This window comes from Saccostrea cucullata, unplaced genomic scaffold, assembly GCF_032062105.1.
Source record: "Saccostrea cucullata isolate Sc308-1 unplaced genomic scaffold, CSIRO_AGI_Scuc_v1 ctg3235, whole genome shotgun sequence".
Taxonomy (NCBI): domain Eukaryota; kingdom Metazoa; phylum Mollusca; class Bivalvia; order Ostreida; family Ostreidae; genus Saccostrea; species Saccostrea cuccullata.
The window spans coordinates 20,106-42,181 of NW_026933345.1; the positions used below are offsets into that span (position 1 = coordinate 20,106).

The following is a 22,076-nucleotide window of genomic DNA, read 5'->3' on the forward strand; positions in this document are numbered from 1 at the left end:
TAATATAAAGGAAATATCTTAAAAATTCTTTTAAAAGAACAAAAATAAAAAAAAAGCATGATTAGTCATATAGAATCTTGACTATCGGTCTTGTGGTACAGTGGTCAGAGCATGTAGAGAGAAAGAAATTTAGTATGTCGCAGGTACAAATCTCAGGATGTGGAGACTGGTCTTTCAGATGAAGCCATATAAACCTGGTCCTGTGTCACAGTAGGTACTGGCACAAAAAAGATCCCTCACTCCTTACTGCGCCTCTCAGCTAAGGCTAAAACACATTTAGGTGGAGAAGAATCAGTAACTCAAATTCAGTTGTACTTGTAGAAACTAGCAAAGAAAACGCAGAAAACTCCGCAGACTCCTTTGAACAAGAAGACACAGCAGAGAGTGTACAATATTGACAATGTGTCAGAAGGGTATGAATCTCTAGGTTAACTAATAACTATAATTACTATCAAGAGGCTTACTAACAAGTAATGACAGTCTAGTATAGTGCCTTTCTGTGACTGTATAATATGACTTCATATAAGGGCCCGCAGGGATTTGCAGGTGCCCTATAGTAATCAATTTTTTTCATTCTTCCAGTTGCAAATTTTCTATTTTTAGCTCATTTGAGCTGTATGCCAAAGTGAGCTTATCTGATCACTGTTTGTCTGTCTGTAAACTGTTTACATTTTCAACTTTTTCTCAAGAACCACTTGGCCAATTTTAACTAAACTTGCCACAAAGCATGGATGAAGGGGGTTCAAGTTTGTTCAAACCATGACCCATGGGGATATAGTGGGGCCATAATGGATGATCAAAGTTTAACATAAGAATGTATAGGAAAAATCTTTAAAAAACCTTCTTCACAAAAACAGCAAAGCCATGATTAGTCATATTTATATGCAAGCATCCTCAGGTAGTGTAGATTCATGTTTTTCAAATCATGACCCCCCTGGGGTAGGATAGGGCCACAATGGAGGAGCAAAGTTTTTCATAGGAATGTATAGGAAATTTTTAAATCCATCTTCTTTCTTCCAAACAGCAAAGCCGTGATTGGTCACATTAATATGGAAGCATCTGCAGGTAGTGTAGATTTCAATGTGTTAAAATCATGACTTCAAGGGATGGGGTGGGGGGTTGTGGTTGGACCACAATGTAAGTTCAAAGCTAAACAAATAGTCATAGAAATTTGCAAGCATCCTTAGTGAAGATTCCAGTTTGTTCAAATTAACCCCCTCCCCTCATGGGAAGGTTGAGACCACTTATAGATCTAAACCTTTTAATACTGAACATTTCTGCTTTTTTCCTAGCCACAATGCTCAGGTAAGTGATGTGGCCCATGGGCCTCTTGTTTTTTTCTAATATCTTTTTTTAGCTCACCTGATTGGAAAGTTCAAGTGAGCTTTTTTTTTTGATCACCCATTGTATGTTGTCAATCCATCTGTTTGTAAACTTTTCACATTTTCAATATCCTCTAGGGCTGAAACGATTCACCGAAATATCGATATTGTTCGATATAAGTGCTCGGTTCAATGTTCGATTCACCATCTCGATTTTCAGTTCGATACGTTTCTTATAATCGGGTTTGGTTAACTCTTTGAAATAGATCGTGTTCGACCTTATTTTAACAGTTTGACACACACGAGGGAGAGAATTGGGACGGTAAAGTTTCAGAGTAGGCTGCCTCTGCTATTTATACGAATAAAGTGTTCTTAATCAACAGAACCACAAGTATCAGAGATGTGCAATTAACAAATTAGTAAATTCGGGCTAGTAAAAAAGTATAACTCAGACTTTAAAAATGGCGCTCGGCCAGGCAAGACGTGCTGTTTAGCGAGTGGTCGAAAACATGCTGGACTCTTAATTAATACTAATTCTAAACCGTTCCTGGATGTGGAAATTATGTGATACCTTCTCAGTGATATATCCATGCAAATAATATTGTGAATTGTAAGTGAATGTGAATGCGATTGTGATTGGGACTTGGTATTGAAGATCATATAAGTAAAGTGTACATTTAAAAAACCCGCACCAGTGCCTGTTGTGAAAACTGTTCACGGTCACTCTACACGGTAAGAATGTCGACCCCTAGTGTATCTACACGAGGGAATAAAAAAGGAGAGAAAAATGAAAAATCAAACAATGAAAATCAAGAGGAAAGCACTTTGACAGACGTAAGTAAACAGCTAACCCAGATTTCAAAAGATCTCGTGGAATTAAAAACTGAAATTAAAAAAACTGTCAAAGCTGATAAGTTGGAGACGCTTGTAACCACAATTGTGAAAAAAATTATAGAACAAAACAATAAAGAAAGAGATGAGAGTGTAAAAGCAGAAGTAGAAGAACAGTGCCAGGCATTAAAAGTTGAATTTCAAAAGAAAATAGATAAGGCAGCGGGAGATATTGAAAAACTTGAATCAAGGGCAGAAGTACTAGCCGAGAAATTAGCGGAGAGCAATAAAGAAATCAGAGAATTAAAACAGAGGGTGCAAATGAACGAAAAAATTGCAGGTGAAGCTTTCAGATTGAGCAACAGAAATGAACAATACTCCAGAAAATATAATTTTAAGATCATGGGAGTTATGGAGATGGAGAAAGAAAACACTCAGATGGTTGTAAAAGAGTTTATTCAGGAGAAAGCAGGTGTACAACTCCAAGATCGCGAAATAATAGCAGCGCATCGTATTCTGGGAGAGAACGGAAAGCCAAGGCCCATTATTGTTAAAGTGATCAACTCAGATGCCAAGGCCAGAGTCATGAGGAAGCGTTCAGATATAAAGAAACTAGGAAACGGTTTGAAATTGGTGGACGATGTGACAAAAGCAAATGGGGAACTTATCAGTAAACTTCTAAGTCGAGAAGACATCGAATCTGCATGGTACTTTAACGGTTCCATCTATGCACAAATCGAGGGAAGCGAAAAAAGAACGAAATTTGACATAACAGATGATCTAGACGACAAGATCAAGAAAATTAGTAAGTGATTTTTTCTGGAAAAAATGTTCCGCCATTGTTTACTTTGTTAATAACAGTCATACCATAAACTTCCGGTTTGAGTCCTGCTAGTTTGGATGATCCACGGCTGACTTTAGTGTCAATTTAAAGTCTATTTTTCAGATTTTACGTGTTTTTTTTCTTTTTTTTTCTATTCATTTATTTTTTTCTCTTTTCTTTCATTTGTTTACTTTTTCATTCCTGTATTATGTTTTTCAGTGAGATTGTTTGTGTGAAAGGCCAGTATGAATGTAATGAACTTAGCATTATTTTTACACCGATATGGGTTCGATAAAAATAGCAACAGTCAATTGTCAAGGGTTAAATACACAATCAAAGAGAAAAGATGTACTAAACTTTTATAAAACAAAAAATTATTCTATAGTTTGTTTTCAGGATACCCATTTTACAACTGACTTAGAATCATGTGTAGAGACTCAGTGGGGCTATAAATGTGTGTTTAATTCATATTTGTCAAACTCTAGAGGGGTAGCTATTTTTTTCAATAATAATTTTGAACTAAAGCTCCACAGGGAGAAAAAAGATAATGAGGGTAATATTTTAGCACTTGACATAAGTGTTGATGATAACAGAATTACTATTATTAATATTTATGGCCCAAATTACGATAGCCCTGAATTTTATGAAAAAGTTAGGGATTATTTCTTAGAATTTGATAATGATTATTTTATCCTGTGTGGAGATTTTAATCTGGCATTGAATCCCAACATAGACACATTTAATTATGCAAATGTAAATAACCCCAAAGCCAGAGATAAACTTATTGAAATAATGAATGATTTGAATTTAGTTGACTATTATAGAATACTTAACCCAGATAAAAAAGTTTATACATGGAGAAGAAAAAATCCAGTTAAGCAGGGTCGTCTTGACTACATCCTTATATCAGAAAACCTATCAAATATTGTTGAACATTTTGATATAAAACCTGGGTATAGATCTGATCATTCCTCAGTTACAATTGAGTTAAAGTTTAATTTATTTGAACGAGGACGTGGACTATGGAAATTTAACAATAATCTTTTACATGATAAAGAGTATGTTGAAAAGGTGAAACAAAAAATTCAATTAGTTAAAAACCAGTATTCTCAGGACCTAAATGGAGTAGAAGTAGAGACTTCAGTTGATGACTCTGTATTTTTAAAGCGCTAAGCGCAGCGCAAAGCGCTTTTCTGTCAGCGTAAATTTACTTCCGTTCTGGTTCCAGCGCCACTATATAAGCAAGATAGATAACTCTACTTGTTATTCTAAAAATATGCAACTGGAAATCCCTGACTCTCTTGCGGCTATTTTAGTGTAATTCTGCGTTACGTGTATTTCTAATAATAGAAGGCAATTAGTAAGGAGAGCAGTTCTTATCATGCTCTTCTCTATATATGTAGTTCATTTAAATCATGTCGGTACACATTAATTTGGTACCACGTAGCTTACAACTGCTGCCTCTATGGCGCAAATACTGAATTAAAAAACAGTTTATTATTTATCATGTACATGCAATATAGTGATTGAATAATCAATACGTACCCGGTACATGGTTTAAAACTCAGATGGGATTTTGATAAGTTTTTAAATCTCAAACTGGGAGTGATTTATTCAGAAGAAGAAATCACATAAAATTGATTTACAATGTACTACTTACATAATATGGTACGTTCTATATATCCATATAAACTATAATTATTTTTTTTTCTTCTTTACAATTATTTCAGGCAATGTAACTAAAACAAGCCTTTCTATATATTAACATCTTGTACCATGCTGTGATTTATCAGTGAAGTTGATTTTCGCATCTAAGTATCAATTAGTAACAGACAGGAATGTATTCAAGGACGGTCTTTTTTAATCTCTATACTTGCATGACTTGTGTTGTACATAATTCGAAAGGAAGGGCAGTTTGTGGCTCTACGGACATTAATTAGAGCATGTGGTGGATGTGTTTTCAACGAATCCACTCAAATAGTAAAACTTATTTATCGGAATACATGTATTAAGCTCTAAAATTGTGCGTGTAGTGTGCAGAATATGGCGAAAAATCCTAAAACCTTAATTAACGTTCTTAAGAATGGACAGAAATAATGCTGATGAAATGTTAAGTAAACGGTGTAATACTTAAAGTAGGGAACTAGGAATAAATTATAGTTTAATATGTAAAGATGTGTCTCAGCTGTGTTGCCAATTCTTAATGAAGACTAAATAAAAACAGAATAAAATAATATTGTATACCTTCATGAAGATTTATTTATACTTGAGATTAATACGGTATTTTCTTTCTTGCATGGACTCTTGAATTATTAATCATTGATAAAGCAGGAATATTATGAACAATTATTTTCAGTATTCCTTTTTAACTAGCACAACAATGCCGTATTTTTAATTCAAAGAAGAAAAGTGTAAAAATTTATATTACGTAAAAACGTATTATTTACTATTGAGTGACACATATTGTATATCAACACTAATGTTACTGCAAATACATGTGCGCTATAAATCATATATTTAAAAAATCAGAGATTACAGGATAGCATCAAAAGATAAATATAATATCGTTATACTAAAATGTATATTTACATATTACCTCTGACATAAAGGACGTTAATTCTAAGGATGTTTATTTCACTTACATAGAGTTGTTTTGTCATATGACGATGTTACAAACATGATGCCAATCTTCAATTTGAAAAACTTGTAAAAACAGAATGAATTTATTTAAGAAATAAACAACGTTATTTAGTGAACATGGCGCTATATTTACATTTCCAATAAATTTCCCCTATGATTCTTTACAAAATAAAATACAGTATATTTTCTCATGAACTACATTAGGTATGTATCACGAATAAGCATGAATATCTCCATTGTTACGTCATAATACCGCTCTTGACGTCAAAAAAAGTCGAAAAATATAGTGCACACTGTTTTGTTTTAAAAATGACAGTTGAACGGCATAAATTTATGGCACGTCATCAGAAAAATAATGTAAATATAAGAAATGAATTTAATTTTTTGAAGATTCATGAGGTATATGAACTACGACGCTTCACGCCGGCATATTTATTTTATGCCGTTCATGAAATATGCCGGCGTGAAGCGTCGTAGTTCATAACCTCATGAATCTTCAAAAATGAAATTCATTTCTTAAATGAATAGCAATTGCTCTGCTGGCATATTCCATGATGCGCGCTAGCGCATCATGGAAAATATGCCAGCAGAGCTATTGCTATTCATAATGCCATGTTCACTAAATAATCGTTGTTTATTACTTATATTTGCTTTCTTTGATTTTGTCAAGAATATCAGAGGAAATCCTGGCTTACATAAGGATGTGGCTTGTTTGTCTTCAGTAAAGAAAATCACACGGCTATCAAATTAATTTACCTGATCACTGCACCTTTTCTCTAATAAATCACAAACAATTTATAAAGTATTTGCCTCTTAAACATTTATCGGGATACAAGCTGCGCCGTCGTCACATTCTCATTTTTGTTTTGATGAAGTTGTGACGTCATCGGTCAACGTTATTGAAACCCTCTGACAAAAATCAATAATTTAACCTTATGATGAAAAAAGAATGCTTTAATTATAATTATAACTCAAGAATGCTTTTACATGATTTTTAGCTCTACTGGTCAGAGACCAGAAGAGCTTATGCGATAGTAATGCGTCCGTCGTCCGTCCGTCTGTCTGTCTGTCTGTCTGTCTGTCTGTCCGTCTGTAAACAATTTTTTCAAAACGCTACTCCTCCTACAGTTTTGATTTGATTTCAATATAACTTGGCACACAAGTAGACTACACTAAGTTACATAATTCTGTGTATCGGTTTTTGATTTCGACAAACCGTGTTGCCGTGGTTACTAAAAATAGAAATTTTTGTGAAAATCATTCAAAATGTTACTTCTCCTACAGTTTAAGTCTGATTTCAATATAACTTGGAACACAAGTAGACTACACTAAGATACATAATTCTGTGTATCGGTTTTTGATTTGGACGAATGGTGTTGCCGTGGTTACTAAAAATAGAAATTTTTGTGAAAATCATTCAAAATGCTACTCCTCCTGCAGTTTAAGTCTGATTTCAATATAACCTTGAACACATGTAGACTACACTAAGATACATAATTCTGTGTATCGGTTTTTGATTTTGACAAACAGTGTTGCCGTGGTTACTAAAAATAGAAATTTTTTGTGAAAATCATTCAAAATGCTACTTCTCCTATAGTTTTGGTTTGATTTCAATATAACTTGGCACACAAGTAGACTACACTAAGATACATAATTCTATTTATCGATTTTTGATTTTGATGAACCGTGTTGCCGTGGTTACTAAAAATAGAAATTCTTTGAAAAACATTCAAAATGCTACTTCTCCTACAATTTAAGTCTGATTTCAATATAACTTGGAACACAAGTAGACTAGACTTAGATACGTAATTCTTTCTATCGGTTTTAAAATTCATTTAAAATACTCCTCCTCCTACAGTTTTGGTCTGATTTTAATATAACTTGGCACACAAGCAGACTACACTGAGATACATAATTATCAGTTTTGTGTTTTTGATTTTGATGACTTATGTTGCCATAGTAATTTAAATTGAAAATTCTGTAAAATTTTATTAAAAGCTACTCCTACAGTTGTAGTTTTATGGCAGTCTTGCCTCAAAAAGAGAATCAAGGATCATTATTCTATTTATTGCTTTTGTAAAGTTTTAAGTCTTTACTGCTACTTTTCTCTTTCTTTATTATAAGTACAAACCAGTAGAGCTACAGTCTTGACAGAGACTTCTGGTTAGCTCTACTGGTCAGAGACCAGAAGAGCTTATGCGATAGTAATGCGTCCGGCGTCCGTCCGTCTGTCCGTCTGTCTGTCTGTAAACAATTTTTCAAAATGCTACTCCTCCTACAGTTTTGATCTGATTTCAATATAACTTGGCATATAAGTAGACTACACTTAGATACATAATTCTGTGTATCGGATTTTGATTTCGACGAACGGTGTTGGTGTTGTTACTAAAAATAGAAATTTCTGTGAAATTCTTTCAAAATGCTACTCCTCCTACAGTTTTGGTCTGATTTCAATTTAACTTGGCACACAAGTAGACTACACTAAGATACATAATTCTGTGTATCATTTTTTGATTTCGACGAACGGTGTTGGCATTGATACTAAAAATAGAAATTTCTGTGAAATTCTTTCAAAATGCTACTCCTCCTACAGTTTTGGTCTGATTTCAATATAACTTGGCACACAAGTAGACTACACTAAGATACATAATTCTGTGTATCGGTTTTTGATTTCGACGAACGGTCTTGGCATTGATACTAAAAATAGAAATTTCTGTGAAATTCTTTCAAAATGCTACTCCTCCTACAGTTTTGGTCTGATTTCAATATAACTTGGCACACAAGTAGACTATACTAAGATACATAATTCTATGTATCGATTTTTGATTTCGACGAATGGTGTTGGCGTTGTTACTAAAAATAGAAATTTCTATGAAATTCTTTCAAAATGCAGTGATTGGGAAGACCAAAATGGTCAATGGGACTATGGCGCAACTGTCAACATTTTTGATGGGCCATTTCGAAAATAAATGGGCCATCAATATAATCTGAAGGGCCACTTTACAAAATAACAAAGTGACAAACAAATATGAAATACGAGAGAAAACACGTTTTCAAACACATGCTATGCAGCAGATTTAAAGGAACTTGCTTAGAATATAACTAACCGGTATTTTGTGTTAAAATTACGAAGTTTTGGAAAGGGAACAGCCCTACAATACAAATGAATGGAAGTATTGTACTTAATGTTAGCGCTTCATTTAACCGGAAGTACTTTTTGAAGAGGTTCAACCAATGCGATTAGTTGTTTTATATTGACTGCATTTAAAACGAAAGTAAAACAAGGAAGAAAGTCGTACGCAAAATATTTCCAAATAACATCGCTAAAAATTGAATGCACACGTTGGCGCCATGATTGATTGATTTAATGCGCCATTTTTTATTTCAATGCGACTATGGCGCGTGGCGCAAGTCCTTCCCAATCACTGAAAATGCTACTCCTCCTACAGTTTTGATCTGATTTCAATATAACTTGGCACACAAGTAAACTACACTAAGATACATAATTCTCTATATCGGTTTTTGATTTCGACGAATGGTGTAGGCGTTGTTACTAAAAATAGAAATTTCAGTGAAATTCTTTCAAAATGCTACTCCTCCTACAGTTTTGGTCTGATTTCAATATAACTTGGCACACAAGTAGACTACACTAAGGTACATAATTCTTTATATCCGTTTTTGACTTCAATGAACATTATTACCTTGGTTAATAAAGATAGCAATTTCTGTTACTCTCAGAATGCTACTTCAAATACAGTTTTAGTCTAATTATAATATAATGTGGCATGCAAGTAGACTACACTAAGAACATAAAGAAACTTATTCAAGGATCATTATTCTCTTTTTTGCAAGTGTAAAGTTTCAATTCCCAACTGCTTAAGTACTTTCCTCTTCCTTTGCTATAAGTACAAACCAGTAGAGCTTCAGTCTCGACAGAGACTTTTGGTTACACTAGTTTAGGTTTATATTTTTATTTTTAAGAGCTGAAATCGTTCTTGAAATGGACATACTATTTTGCTTTTTCTGAATGTTTTATCACCCAAGTGTAAAGAGTTATCGTTCTTTGTACAAATATGCAAAAATATGATAAGAAAAAATAAAAATATGGCAGTTCTCTTCAATTTTTAAAAAGTTTTATTATACAATTAAATACATTGACTAAATTTAAATTTTTAAACAAATAAATTAGCAATTTCAAATTGTTCTGAATTTCTATTTTTCCAAAAATATTATTAAACGCTTATTTTTATTCCTTTTATGAAACATTTCATATATATACTTCTCAACACGTGTATTAGGTGTAGTCGAGTTTGTACTACACAAGAGTGAATGAGCACTTGCAATCATAGCTGAAGCAGTTGCGTCTATAGTCCTATGAATGCAATTGATGACTACATGTTCATAGTGGGAGAGAGCAGTGGATATGCAAATATTTAAGAAATAAGGTATCATTTTTAAACATCTATCGGGATATAAATACGGGTTGGTCACGAGATTAAATTCCATAAAGAAGGGCTTTATGAAGAATTTAATCTCGTACCAACCCGTATTTATAGCCCGATAGATGTTTTAAAATGATACCTTATTACTTATATTTACATTTGTGACTTATTCATACTTTATAGTTGCCTGATTGTGACTTTTAACGTGTGAAATGCATTATTTTTCAAAACCAACGGCATGTATAAAATCCACTGATCGCGCGACGACCCTTTATGACGTCACTGAGAAATTACGTCAAACGATTATCCATACGCTCATCTATGACCTCTTGACCCCATACCTGTATTTATACAGTTATAGATACACATTGCTTTCAGAAGTGTTATAAAGAGGAAAACATGTGCAAATGTAAATATTATTAAATATGATCACCAGAAGATTTTATCTTTCAGTGTTGCGCGTAAATGAGAGGAATTTTAGCGACATTTTCAAGTGTTCACATTTTTTTTCAAATTACAATGTATATAGTTTCCAGCAAAACTATAGCTACATGTACATTTAGAGTTTAAATTTCATCGGAAAACTCGATTACCATCTCCTTCCAATTAATTGCAATTTATACGCAAATACGATCTCTTATAGATTCTTACGAGGCGATGTGAAAAGAAAATAATTTTACACGCAAGAATATTTTCTTGCAATTTCGTGTACAGTACTGTAAGTGAAATTGATTGATCTTGTGACATACGAAGATAGTGTATAATGCTTGAAAAAAAGGCATGAGACAATGTTGAATTTCACATCCTAACGAGGTTTACATATTTAGGACTCACATACTTTTTGACAACTGTGCTTGACCTAGAGCTATCGCACTGTCAAAATATCGCTTAAAATTCAATACAACAGGACATTTTAAATTAAAATAATTCTGACGAATTTCAAATCGATATGCTTAGCGCTTCCCAGTACTTTCAGTACTTTGATTTGACATACTACTAATGGAAATCAGGGGGTTAACTATATCATATTCAGCTTTCAAAAAAAGAGAAAAAGATAAATTAGAAAAATCATTAATTAAGGAAATAGAGGATTTGGAAAACAAAAGTACAATTCCTGATTTCTCTGTACTGGAAGAAAAAAATCTACTCTTGAAAATTTAAGAAAAGAAAAACTAAAAGGTAATATGATCAGATCTAGAGCCAAGTGGGTGGAAGAAGGGGAAAAGCCAACAAAATATTTCTGTCATCTTGAGTCTAGAAATTTTCTGAACAAAACAATAAAAAAGGTAGAAACTCTAGACAAAGGTATTATATAATTATAAACAATCTGATATTCTAAACGAAGTAAAAAATTATTATGAAACTTTATTTAAAAACGCAGATTCTGAATTGATAGACGTAGATCTCTCTAATACCATTCAATACCACAATGTTCCAAAATTAGACATAGAAACAACATTAATCCTAGATAAAGATATAGAAGAAGAGGAGGTTTTTCTGGTACTGAAAAATATGAATAATAATAAATCACCCGGAAGTGATGGATTCACAACTGAATTCTTTAAGTTTTTCTGGAATGATCTTAAAATGTTTATCTTAAAAGCAATAAATCAAATATTTCTTCAGACACAGCTTCCAATATCCCAGAGACTTGGTATAATATCTTGTTTGCCAAAAGGAGACAAGCCAAGACATCTCTTAAAAAACTGGAGACCAATAACTCTGTTAAACGTATTCTATAAGTTAATATCTGGTTGTATTAGTTATAGAATAAAATCTACACTCGATCTTCTAATTTCAGAAACACAAACAGGATTTATGAAAGGGAGATATATTGGGGAAAACACACGATTTATTTATGATCTTATGTCGTATACTGAAATAAATAATATACCGGGATTGTTGGTTCTCATTGACTTTGAGAAGGCCTTTGATTCCATTTCATGGTCTTTTGTTTACAAGGTTTTACACTTTTTTGGTTTTGGTAAAAATATAATTAAATGGATTAAAATTCTAAACACAAATTTTGAAGCTTCTATACTCCAAAGCGGTTTTCTTTCTAAGCAATTTCCAGTCCAGCGTGGATGTCGCCAGGGAGACCCTGTTTCTCCATACATTTTTCTTCTCTGTGCAGAAATTTTAGCCATTCTTATTAAACAAAATCATGATATAAAGGGTATTGTTGTAAATGATAAGGAACACAAATTATCTCAATTTGCTGATGATACTTCTCTTGCCCTTGATGGTTCTGCAGGTTCTTTGTATGCTGCTCTTGATACATTAGAATTATATGCAAAATTTTCAGGTTTGAAAATAAACAGTACAAAAACTAAAATTATTTGGATAGGCTCAAAAAAATTTTCTGCTGAGGTTTTCCACCATTCAAGATGGAAGCTAGATTGGGGGGCAACAACTTTCTCCTTGCTAGGAATAAATTTCTCTGTCGACCTAGAAAAGATTGTTGATATAAATTTCAAAGTCCAATTGCCAAAAATCACTTCAATGATTCAGCAATGGAAAAGACGTATTCTAACTCCCATTGGACGGGTAACAGTTGCAAAAACTTTAATTGTACCAAAATTGAACCATCTATTTATCTCGTTACCAAATCCAAATGAAGAAATCTTAGACAATTTAACACAGCAGTTGTTTAGATTTGTATGGGGGTCAAAAAGTGATAAAATAAAACGTGTTGTTGCTACGCAACACCAGACATTGGGAGGCCTTAACATGGTACATCTTAAAAATTTTATACTTTCTCTAAAATGTTCATGGATTCAAAGAATTATTAAAGGAAGTCATTCATGGTTGAGTATTTTTGAAATAGTTTATGGGCAAGATGTGGTGGAAAAGATTTTGAATTTGGGTGATGATTTTTGTGTTGAAAATGTTGAAATGTACAAAAAACAAATTTTGGAAAGATGTCTTAGAGTCTTGGTTATCTGTCATCACTGATAATTGTTTTGACAAGGCAAATCTTACACAGTCTGAAATTTTATCAACCCCAGTTTGGCTAAACTCTTGTATCAAAGTGAATAAAAAGAGTATTTTTTATAAAGAATGGTATAAAAATGGTGTAAAAATTATTGATGATTTTTTGGATGTCAATGGGTCATTTTTATCTAGAGAGAATTTTGTGAAAAAACATAGCATTCATCATGTATGTTTTATGCAGTATAACAGCATTATAAGTGCTATTTCAAAGTTTTTAAAAGATTCAAAATTTTCTAGGGTAGGTTTCTCAAAGCTACAGCGCCCATTTTTGCCATTGTTATACAAAAGATTAATATTGATTGATAAATGTTCAAAAGATATTTATAAAAATATTAACACAAAGAATGTAAAGCCAACTGGTTTTTCAAAATGGAATTCAGAAATGCTTCTAAAAAGATTTCAAGAAATGGAATTGAGAGATGTTTTTAATGTATGCTTTAAGGTGTCTTCAAATTCAGCTGTCCAGTGGCTACAATTTAGAATTTTGCATAGAATACTACCTGTAAATTATTACCTTAAAAAAATTAAAATAAAAGAAATTGATACTTGTACATTCTGTAACAATGAATGTGAAACCATATTGCACAGTCTATTCTTGTGTAAAGATGTAATGCATATTTGGAATGATCTTAGTCTACATATTTACAATTACACATCAAAACGTGTAGGTTTTAATATTCAGAATGTAATCTTTGGAGAGTTACCTTTGTCAAATTCAAACTATGTCATAAATTTTGTAATTTTATATGCTAAACAGTACATTTTTTACTGCTTAAAAAATGTAAAGAAGCCTAATTTAAATGGGCTGATTGCCCATTTAAAAATGTATTATAAGGTTGAGAAGTACATATCTGTTAAAAATCTAACTGCAGAAAATTTTGAGTCTACATGGTCACATTGGAAAACTATGTTGGAAATGTAAATCCTCTGAAAAAAAAAAAAACATATTTAGATCAAATGTAGCATACTTTTTCTGTCTCCTGTTTTATCCATATAAAGTGTGTAAAAATTTGCTAAAATTGATGTATTGTTGATATAAGTATGAGTGAAGTGCGAAAGTGGGTGGGTGTGAAAAAATTTCTGTGCAAATTTTGATAAATGTATTTGATGTTTGTGTTGAAAGCATGGAAATAAAGCATTTAAAAAAAAAAAAAAAAAATAATGGAAAAGTACAACCGGTATTTTACTCATTTTTTTGCTATCAAATTCCCAACCAGTGAATATTTTCCAGGCAGCATGCTCCTACTGTCAATAAATCTCCATAATTTTCTCCATTTTGCAGTACTTCCTGACTTATTTACTTCCAAAAACGATCGTTTTTTTCCTAATCCGAATTCCCTCCATTCCTCCGTTTATTGTACATACATGCAGATATCTCATTAAATTATTTACGATCACTCAACCAAAAGAAAGATCAGTGTGATTCACATGAAATATATTTAAGGATTTAATATGAAAACAAAATGAATTTATTTTCATTCTAAATGAGCTAGTGCAAAATAATCAGAAAAGGAAAGATCTTCAGATAATTTTTTTAAATTCATTTTTATTTTCTGTCATAATCATTAATTTTATATGATATATTTTATATGATTTAATTTTAATAGTGAGAATAAAATTTTAATTTTCAAAAGAATGACCTTAGTACTCTGACTTTTTCAATGATTAATTTTTTTTTCAACATTAGTTTTATTAGCCGGGCTTATTGCTCAAAGAGCAATTGCCGGCTTATGTGATCCTGTTCAAGGCAGGATGTTAACCCAATAGTCGCCATTTTAAAGTTACGTGCAAAAATACAGTTCTTACTCTCAACCGCTTTTGAGATAATACAAACGCTAAATAAAGCAACAAAAATAAAACAGAGTTTTATCTTTATAATATAAACATTTGTAGTAATGACTTTGAAAACTTCATAAGTCAAAGAACATAATTCATTAGCGTAAGGATTTTTGATAATCAGTGTTAACTTAGTTCTCTACACATACGAGGTAAAGCAGGAGAGGGAACCAGACTGGCCTGTTTCTTTACATTCAGCTGCGGTACCAGATTAATTCTGATTCTGACAAAATCGGACCGTGGTATTAAGGATTGAAAAACTCACTGTCAGTGTCTTATCATTTCTATTGATAGTTTTAAAATAATTTTTTCATCAGAATATAAACGTGATTCATGTAAGAAATCCATTCTACTCTGTAAATGAGCCCGGCTCTCTGTACTTCTGAGTACTTTGATTTTAATTTTTGTCCCTATATTTGGGCTAGTAACTTCATTGCTGCCACTAGCCCGTGGGCTAGTACTTGAATTTTTAAATTGCATAACCCTGGTAGTATATTTCTATTGTATCACCACCTTTTATTTATTTATTTTTTTTTTAAATCTGAATACGTTTTCTTTAACCTTATGAATAGTTTCGTTCTTAAATTGTATCGTATTGAAAAAATTGAATTGTGACACAAGTATTGCAATACGTATCGTATCGTGGAGGGGGCGTATCGTTTCAGCCCTAATATCCTCTGAAAATCCACTAGGCTAATTTTAACCAAACTTGGTACAAAGCATCCCTGGGTTCAATTTAAGGGCTGTAAGGGTACATATATTTAATAAAAGTATTTCCTTCAACCTAGCAAATCGTTTTTAGTCACAGTGATAAGTAATCTTTGGTTTTTATAATTAAGACATAAAAAATATAAAAGGCAATGTCATGTTAGAAATATATATACCGTATAATCCCTATTAACCGCCCCTGCCCCTATAAGCGCCCCCTTATGTCTTTTTCAATTGTCAGGAAATAAGGGCCCCCTGTACAGTGCTTAAAATCATCTAGGATCGTATTTATAAGTCTGCCAAAATTTGAAGAAATTGAAAATGAAACCTGTCTATAATCCAATCTCGGTAGAAAATGAATCCTTTAGCTGAATTTGGGTGGATTATCTTCACCCAAAATTTGAAGAAATTGAAAATGAAACCTGTCTATAATCCAATCTCGGTAGAAAATGAATCCTTTAGCTGAATTTGGGTGGATTATCTTCACTTAAAGTAAAGTTAAACATTATTTTAGTGGTTCTTTGAGTTTATTTCTTTTTTCGAAGATTTTTTGAAGTTACGAGGGTTGTTCGAAAAGTTCGTGGACGATGTCAATCTTCGTTATATTACTCACTGGAAATTTGAAACAAGCACATTATAATATGTAAAAATATTTGTTTAGTTGATGTGTGAAGTTTCATTTCATTCGATTTAACACAAATAAATTAAATTCATTTTAAAATCAACATGTTTTGTACCCGCGGAGCACCCATAACGGCAATGTAACGTCAACACATAGCGTCGAGAATTTATAAAAGAAAATATACCTATACATTTCACACAGAATATTCCAATGCCCAATCATTAAATTCTATTTCTAATACTTGACATTTAGTTTTTGAGAATTGATCTCATTGCAAAATTTCCTTTGTTAAGGTTTTAATTTCTTTTAGTACTTAACTCTGCTATCACAGGATAAGTAACTCTGAAGCGCTTTTGTCTTTCATTTACGTTTCAAATTTTAAAGTTTTGTTCAGATTTTGACAGTAAAACCGTTTCTTCACAGGTCATTCTCATCCGGTACAGAGTCTCTGTCACTCAAATATTGTCTGCACTATTTGTACACACATGCACAACTCGCTTGTGACATATTTTCCTGATTCCTTTAACATTTTTTAAGTTTATTCAGAATTTTTCCTGAGAAAAACACAAAATTGCTTCGGTATCTGCTGCTCCGTGACGCTCTAAAACGTCATCGTTTTTGTCGTTTTTAATAAGGACTACTTATCTTCTCAAGTTGATTTCTTTTCAACAAAGCAAAATATAAAACCATAATTTGGTACACGTATCGATGTAACAATTCTTAATTTGAATTTCTAGGTAGTTTTTCGTTTTTCCTCCATTTTACAGAGAATATGACTATAGACATTATTTATTGTATTGTCTGTAACTGACTAAATTTTGACCTGCTCCGCGATCCGATTTTTGCATTTTTAAAATCTGGATAAGTTTTTAATCAATAGTAATATTTTGTCAAAATTAATACATATCATTTGAATTTATTGTTAAAATATGTCTACCAAATGTGGATAACATATGACGTCTAATAAAAAAGATATGACAGTTGTCCACGACCCGCACCTCAGATCTCCACATTTTTTCCTTATTCAAAATAAGGAAAAAATGCGGACGGGAGTATTTGGACTAATTTTCCGCATTCATTCCAGATTTTCGTAGATTCAAATTTCCAGATTTTCTCCGTATTCAAAATATGGAGAAAATGTGGATGGGAGTATTTGGACTCTTTTTCCGTATTCTCTCCAGATTTCCGCATTTCCATATATACAAAATATGGAGGTATATACTTGGTTGTTAAAATGCGGAAAAACGGAAATCTGGAGAAAATACGGAGTTAATCACATGGTTATAAATGGCTAATAAAACCGCTACATGATGCATACATACATAAATATTTACAAAACCATCAACATTCAACAATGTGCAAAATTATATACAATTTATTATATCATTATGAGAAAAAAACATATAAATGAATGAACAAAATTACACATTATGTTCATGAGCAATGTATTGGATCTTATATCTTTGACAAACAAATAGGAGCAAGTATGGAAAAAAAACTGGAACTCTTATTTAAGGATATCTGATCCTCAGCCAGGAAGGATAACTCCAAAAATTTATATTTAATTTGAAATGCATCAGAATGAAGCTTGAAAATGAAATTTTTTCATGCAACAATTTTCATTTTATTCATCTTTATAAGATTCAAGGTCTTTGGAAGTCTTAGAAAAGGTCTTAGAAAAGTTGACATTTGTACCCTATAAAAGGAGAAAAAGTTGATACAGTTTTAGAGAAATAAGTTTTTCTTGAATCCAGCCTTAGATACCAATGCTTATTAGCATGATATGAAATGAGAAGTGATTTGTGGTGTCTTGCAATGATAGCAAAAGCCTTTTACACTATGTATTATAGAATACATGATGGAAACAGAAGACAAAAAATATCAAATACGTATAAAATCATGACAATTTCTCTGAATGTCTGGATACCTACTGTTTTTTAACCTAAAATATATTTGTTGATCAATTTGCAATTAGATTGATTGATTGTATGTTGTTTAACGTCACTCTCCAGAATATTTCACTGATATGGAGACGTCACCATTGCCGGTGAAGGGCTGCAAATTTGGGCCTATGCTCGGCACTCAGGGCCATTGAGCAGGGAGGGATCTTTATCGTGCCACACCTGCTGTGACACGGGGCCTCGGTTTATACGGTCTCATCCGAAGGACCGCCCCATTTAGTCGCCTTTTACGACAAGCAAGGGGGTACTGAGGACCTATTCTAACGATTTGCAATTAGAAAATGCATTACTGATATTCCAATTCACTTTTTCTGCAAAAATATTGGAGATTTGACAATTTTTCCTAAACAATATGATTAACTTTAATCTTTAACTTTAAAGAAATATTGTGGATAAACTTACTTAACTTTGTGGATTCAGAGATACTTTTATGAGTATTATTGATTACTTAACTCCTAATTTTGTAAACCTGAGGATCGAACTACCTTAAGCCACAAGTTCATCATGGAAAAAATGTGGCATTTTTTAATATTCATAATAAATAAATGGAAATTTATTCATTCTATTTAAGCAAAAGTGGGAGTGAAATGTTCAACACTATTAGGTATTGGGGAAAAAATAACAATTGACATAGCATTGAATATTTACAAAACAAGAAAAAATTTTAGACATTTTTTATCAATCTGGATCACATTTGCCATTTTCTATCTGCATCCCTGATTCATATTTCTCACAATTCAATTTATATCTCAGGTCTGTGCTTTACACCCATCTGTCCAATAAAAATTTTCTTCAGACTTCTTTGTAATTTGTAAGGTCTCTGCATGTTTAATTTCTTGCAGCAGCACTTGCGGTCGAATTGGCAAATCCTATCAATTAAAAAAAAAAGTACTTAAATTATAATGGTGCAATATTAATAAAATTTAAATTCATTGCTTTTATTCCTTTTAAAATCTTTTTATAAACACAAGTTTGGGTTCTTCAATTTTATATCAATTTGTTTAAAATATCATTTATAATAATGACAATCATAGTTGACTGTTTTTAATTAAACAAGCAATAAAAAAAGAAAAAAAAGAATATATATACCTCAAACATAACCATCCATGGACCAAGCTTTAAGCCCGTTAAAATCGCAGTAAGTTGAATAAGCACTTACTCTTTTTCAGAAATCTCCTCCTCATGCACAGACGCTACCAAAAAAAAAATGTATGGTAAATCATTGCTAGAGATTACAGCCCATGGCTCCCCAAAATTAACACCTTTAATTGTGGTTAACCATAATTTGAATCATGGGCATATTGGCTGAAACGTACGTAGCCTGGTAGCTCAGTCCTAGGCCTAGAGTATTTATTTTCATTCATCACAGTGACACACATGTTAAAAAAAATATGACTGACCTACCGCATATGAAATACGTGTATCTGCATCTTTTGGTTGATACAGCAATACGATCTCAGGCTGTCTGGTCAACAAACTTCTTCCTTTAGACAGAGCAGACGTTGCAACATGGAGGCCAAGGTTAAATTTTGGCGGTCTGTTGTTAAAATTAATTGATCACTGAGCCCGACTTTTTGAAACATTCTTCCGATCCCGATCAAATTGTACATAACATTCAGGAGAAACAGAGAACTGCTGTTAACTCCAAGACAGTTTTTATGCACCCAAATTTTTTTGGGGCGCATATTGTTTTTGTCCTGTCTGTCTGTTTAGCTGTATGTCTGTCTGTTTGTTTGTCTGTTGTCAACTTTAACCTTCGCCATAACTTTTGAACCGTGAGACTTAGAGACTTCATATTTGGTATGGATACTCCACTACAAAAACACTTTCAGCTGACACCAAGGTCAATGACCTTGTGACCTTGACTGTGACCTATATGCTAAAAATAGCTTTTTCGAACTTTCACCATAACTTTTAAACCGTGAGAGATAGAGACTTCATATTTGGTATGCATACTCCACTAATTAGGCACCTTCAACTGACACCAAGGTCAATGACCTTGTGACCTTGACTGTGACCTATATGGTAAATATAGCTTTTTTCGAATTTTCACCATAACTTTTGAACCATAGATGATAGAGACTTAATATTTGGTATGCATACTACACTAATAAAGTGCTTTCAAATGACACCAAGAACAATGATTGTGTGACCTTGACTGAGACCCATTTGCTAAAAATTGCTTTTTAGAACTTAATGTTGCCGCCAGGTGCTACTGTGTCTCACAAACACATCTTGTTCTTGATGAAAAAATTCTAAGTCCAGAGCTCCGTATTTTTTCCAGATGAAAAATATTCTAAGTTAAGAGTTCAATATTTTTCCAGATGAAACACAGACTAAGTCCAATTCTCCGTATTATTTCCGTTTATTTTCCGGATTATTTCCGTATATTTTCTGCTTTTCCGTATTGTTAATTTTCTCCGTATTTTTTTCCACATTTTTTCCATATTAAAATGAGGAAAAAATGCGGAATAATGCGGAAATCTGGAGATCTGAGGTGCGGGGAACTTTTCGAACAACCCTCGTAAAATATGACATTAAATATTATAAAGAGAATACTAAAATAACCGCACCCCTTTTGCAATTTTCTAAGCGCCAGGGGCGGTTAATAGGGATTATAAGGTATTGAAGCATCCAAATAATTTTCAGATTAAAGTAAATTTTATAGTTTGAAATGCATAATCCCTTGATTTAGGCCACAGTGTGATGGAAATAAAGAGGTAAAATAACCACTAAGGTTAATCAGGTGAGCTTTGTAATCCATAGACCTTTTGTTCTTTTACAGTGTTAACATTCATGATGCTGAAAATTTGTACAACACCTACGGGGGAACACCTTCATCAAAGGTATGTTACAGTCTCAGGTCTATACAAGTTTCACACAACTAATTAAATTATAGTATGCACTTCAATTAAAATAAGTCTAATTAGGGATCCTCTGCAAAAACTTCTTGAGCTTTTTCAGAATTATCCCAGGATATTGTATTTTTAGGTCAAAGAGTCACTCAGTGCAATCTTAAAAAATTTTCAAGGGTTCTAGTGATAGGGTGGGACTAAATAGATTATATAGTGAAAATGCATTATTTCTTTGAAAATCTTCTTCTCTGCTCCTGAGTGTTAAACAAAATTAATGTATAGTTATGATGAGCAAGGGTGTCTCTTCCAAATTGCAAATTTTATGGCCACAGGGTTATGAGTTCTGGTGTTAGGGTGGGGCTATATGTAGATTATATAGTGAAAATGGGTAACTTCTTTGAAAATCTCTCTTTTGGGTTTACAACTAACTAACTACATACATAGTTGTGATGAGCAAGGGTGCATCTTTGAAAATTCTTACTTTTGTGGACCCAGGGTCAGGGGTTCTGGTGTTAGGGTGGGGCTCTATTGATTATTTAGTGAAAATTAATGCATTAATTCTTTGAAAATTTTCATCTCTACTCCTGGGTATGAAACAAACTATCTACTTACAAAGTTATAATATGCAAAGATGTCTCTTGTGAATTTCATGGCCCCAGGGTCAAGGTCGCTGGTGTTAGGGAAGGGCTCTATTGATTATTTAGTGAAGATGCATTAATTCTTTGAAAATTTTCAGCTCTGCTGCTCCTGGGTATGAAACAAACCATCTACCGGTACATATGAAGTTATGATAAGTAAAGGTGCCTCATTGAAATTGTGAATATCATGGCCCCTGGGTCAGTGGTTCTGGTGTTTGGACAAGGCTCTATTGATTATAAAGTGAACATGCATTAATTCTCCGAAAATCTTAGGTCGCCCACGTGTCGCAGTGGTCAGAGCGTCTGCCCTAGAGTCGCAGAGTAAGGTGTTTATCCTTACATTACAGTTTGAATCCCACTGTGTGACGTGGAGACTGGTCCTTTGGATGAGATGGTATAAACCA

The 22,076-nt window shown here is 32.8% G+C and overlaps 1 protein-coding gene and 1 long non-coding RNA gene across 2 annotated transcripts in view; one reads left to right on the top strand and one right to left on the bottom strand.

The window, feature by feature from the left end:
- LOC134238059 (DNA polymerase alpha subunit B-like) overlaps positions 1–22,076 on the top strand; it is a gene marked incomplete at its 3' end in the record, with an annotated part of 42,158 nt that overhangs the window by 6,732 nt on the left and 13,350 nt on the right. Inside the window, exons 3-4 of the mRNA XM_062720187.1 lie at positions 322–413; positions 20,965–21,025. Of these exons, the coding sequence (XP_062576171.1) occupies positions 322–413; positions 20,965–21,025 (153 nt within the window). The remainder of the gene's footprint in view (positions 1–321; positions 414–20,964; positions 21,026–22,076) is intronic.
- Positions 18,723–20,683, bottom strand: LOC134238061 (uncharacterized). Its single transcript, XR_009985923.1, has 3 exons — positions 19,584–20,683; positions 19,269–19,372; positions 18,723–19,048 (listed from the first exon to the last, which is right to left on the bottom strand). It is a non-coding gene; the product is annotated as an uncharacterized LOC134238061 (long non-coding RNA).